Here is a 1,980-nt window from a genome sequence, read left to right on the forward strand (position 1 = left end):
GAATTCTGTTTTTTGAGATGGGGGTCTCACTCTGTCACCCAGGTTGGAGTGCAGTGGCACTATCTTAGTTCACTGCAACTTCTGCCTCCCAGGCTCAAGTAACTGTCCCACCCCAGCCTCCTGAGTATCCGGGACCACAGGTGCATGAGCCACCATGCCTGGCTCATTTTTTGTGTTTTTGCTAGAGAAGGGGTTTCGCCATGTTGCCCAGGCTGGCGAAGCTGAATTCTTACCAATATTTGAACCTGGTTAGGCCTTTCCATTCTTTCCCATTGATAACACTGTCAGGATGTACATCACACTACACAGTGTGTAGCTTGTGGTTTTCATTTTAAAGGTTGGCATCCCCAGTGCTTCATTCCCCTTCCCCCTAAAGTTTCCTGGGTTATTTCTGCTTAAGTACTCATCCAGATGAACCTCAGAACCGTTGTGTTAAGCTTCCCTAAGAGATCCTGTGGGAATTGCTATTGGAATGGCATGACACTTATGGAGTACTCTCGGATAGCTGCTGTCTTTCTGGCTTCACATTGTACTTGCTTTGACTGTTGTCATTCAGGGAGCCTCCACCAAGGCGCTGGTGTAACACCTGCCAGCTCTACTACGTGGGGGACCTGATCCGACACCGCAGGACACAGGACCACAAGGTAGGAGGGCCTGCACACTGCAGAGGCACCCGCACTGCTGTCTCCAAGCGGAGGCCAGGCAACACAGAGCCCCAGGAGGAAAGTAAACGTTCTTCTTTGTCCCTGTACCCGCATAACCCACAATGCAGTTCTGGATGAGTCAGTCTTGTTTCTTCTTCGGGCTTCTTCAGGTTCCCCATCTGTCCAGTGTAGGCCAGGTACCATCTCACCCTGCCATTCAGCCATGGGGCTCACGGGTTATTTGGGCAGCTGCCCTCTCTCTCGTCTTCTCTCTGTGTCTGTCCTGTCTCTGTGTTGCCATCTGCCATCGCATCTCTCAGCCACCCACACCACGAAGAGATGTGTTTGCCCACGTTCCAGTGCAGGGGTGGAGCACAGCCCAGCTTGTTACAGATATGGTGGGCCTGCCCAGGGGAGGTGAGCTCTTGCCAGGCCCTGCCTGGGTGCTAGTCAGGGGGCTTGCACCTGGGGACACTGCTTGGTCGGCCTGCCTTTTTCCAGATCGCCAAACAATCCTTGCGACCGTTCTGCACCGTTTGCAACCGCTATTTCAAAACCCCTCGCAAGTTTGTGGAGCACGTGAAGTCCCAGGGTCATAAGGACAAAGCCAAGGAGGTAACCCGAGCTCCCTCAGAGGACATGGGCCCAGAGAGGTACAGAGCCTTGGCCAAGGCCATGCAGCAAGCTGAGGTTTTTCCCAACCCAAACTCACAGCAGGTCTGGAGGGATCGAGACTCTCAGGGGAGGGGTGGGGTGGGTAGGGCATGGCCCCTTGGCTGTTCAGAGCTGACCTGAGCCCCTTGCCTGCTCCCTGGGCAGCTGAAGTCGCTTGAGAAGGAGATTGCTGGCCAAGATGAGGACCACTTCATTACAGTGGACGCTGTGGGTTGCTTTGAGGGTGATGAAGAGGAAGAGGATGATGAGGATGAAGAAGAGATCGAGGTTGAGGAGGAACTCTGCAAGCAGGTGCTCGGGGGAGGGTGTGGGAGGCGGGCTCCGTGCTGGATTCCCAGCCCAGAACAGACCTCATCCCACCTCCCGGAGGCCAGACACTGGGCTGGCATCTGTGGGCACTAATGCATGCCACAACTGATTATTACTGTCAACTGCCTTCTGCATGACTATGTAATTATGCATGATGACTAGAGAGTAGCAGTTAAAATATGCAAAGCCTGACTGAAATTTGGACCTGTGTGGAGGAAGGGAAAGGGAACAGCATCAGTAAAGGCACCAAGGTGGGAAACTATGTAGTGTGCAAAGGAAAAGTCAGATGATAGTGATGATAATGGTGAGGCTGATAGCAGCAGACATCTTTTATTTAATTAATTAATTAATT

General features: G+C 52.7%; 1 protein-coding gene across 4 annotated transcripts in view; it reads left to right on the top strand.

The window, feature by feature from the left end:
• The window catches only part of CIZ1 (CDKN1A interacting zinc finger protein 1), a 46,789-nt gene that overhangs the window by 41,763 nt on the left and 3,046 nt on the right, over nucleotides 1-1,980 (top strand). For 3 of the 4 annotated variants that reach the window (XM_011987947.1, XM_011987953.1, XM_011987961.1), the window contains 3 exons: nucleotides 557-644; nucleotides 1,146-1,259; nucleotides 1,464-1,610. In XM_011987947.1, coding sequence (XP_011843337.1) covers nucleotides 557-644; nucleotides 1,146-1,259; nucleotides 1,464-1,610 — 349 coding nt within the window. Of the gene's footprint in view, nucleotides 1-556; nucleotides 645-964; nucleotides 1,043-1,145; nucleotides 1,260-1,463; nucleotides 1,611-1,980 lie in introns of all 4 variants that reach the window. The other variant, XM_011987939.1, reaches the window with a different exon arrangement.

This window comes from Mandrillus leucophaeus, unplaced genomic scaffold (assembly GCF_000951045.1).
Source record: "Mandrillus leucophaeus isolate KB7577 unplaced genomic scaffold, Mleu.le_1.0 Scaffold109, whole genome shotgun sequence".
NCBI classification, from domain to species: domain Eukaryota; kingdom Metazoa; phylum Chordata; class Mammalia; order Primates; family Cercopithecidae; genus Mandrillus; species Mandrillus leucophaeus.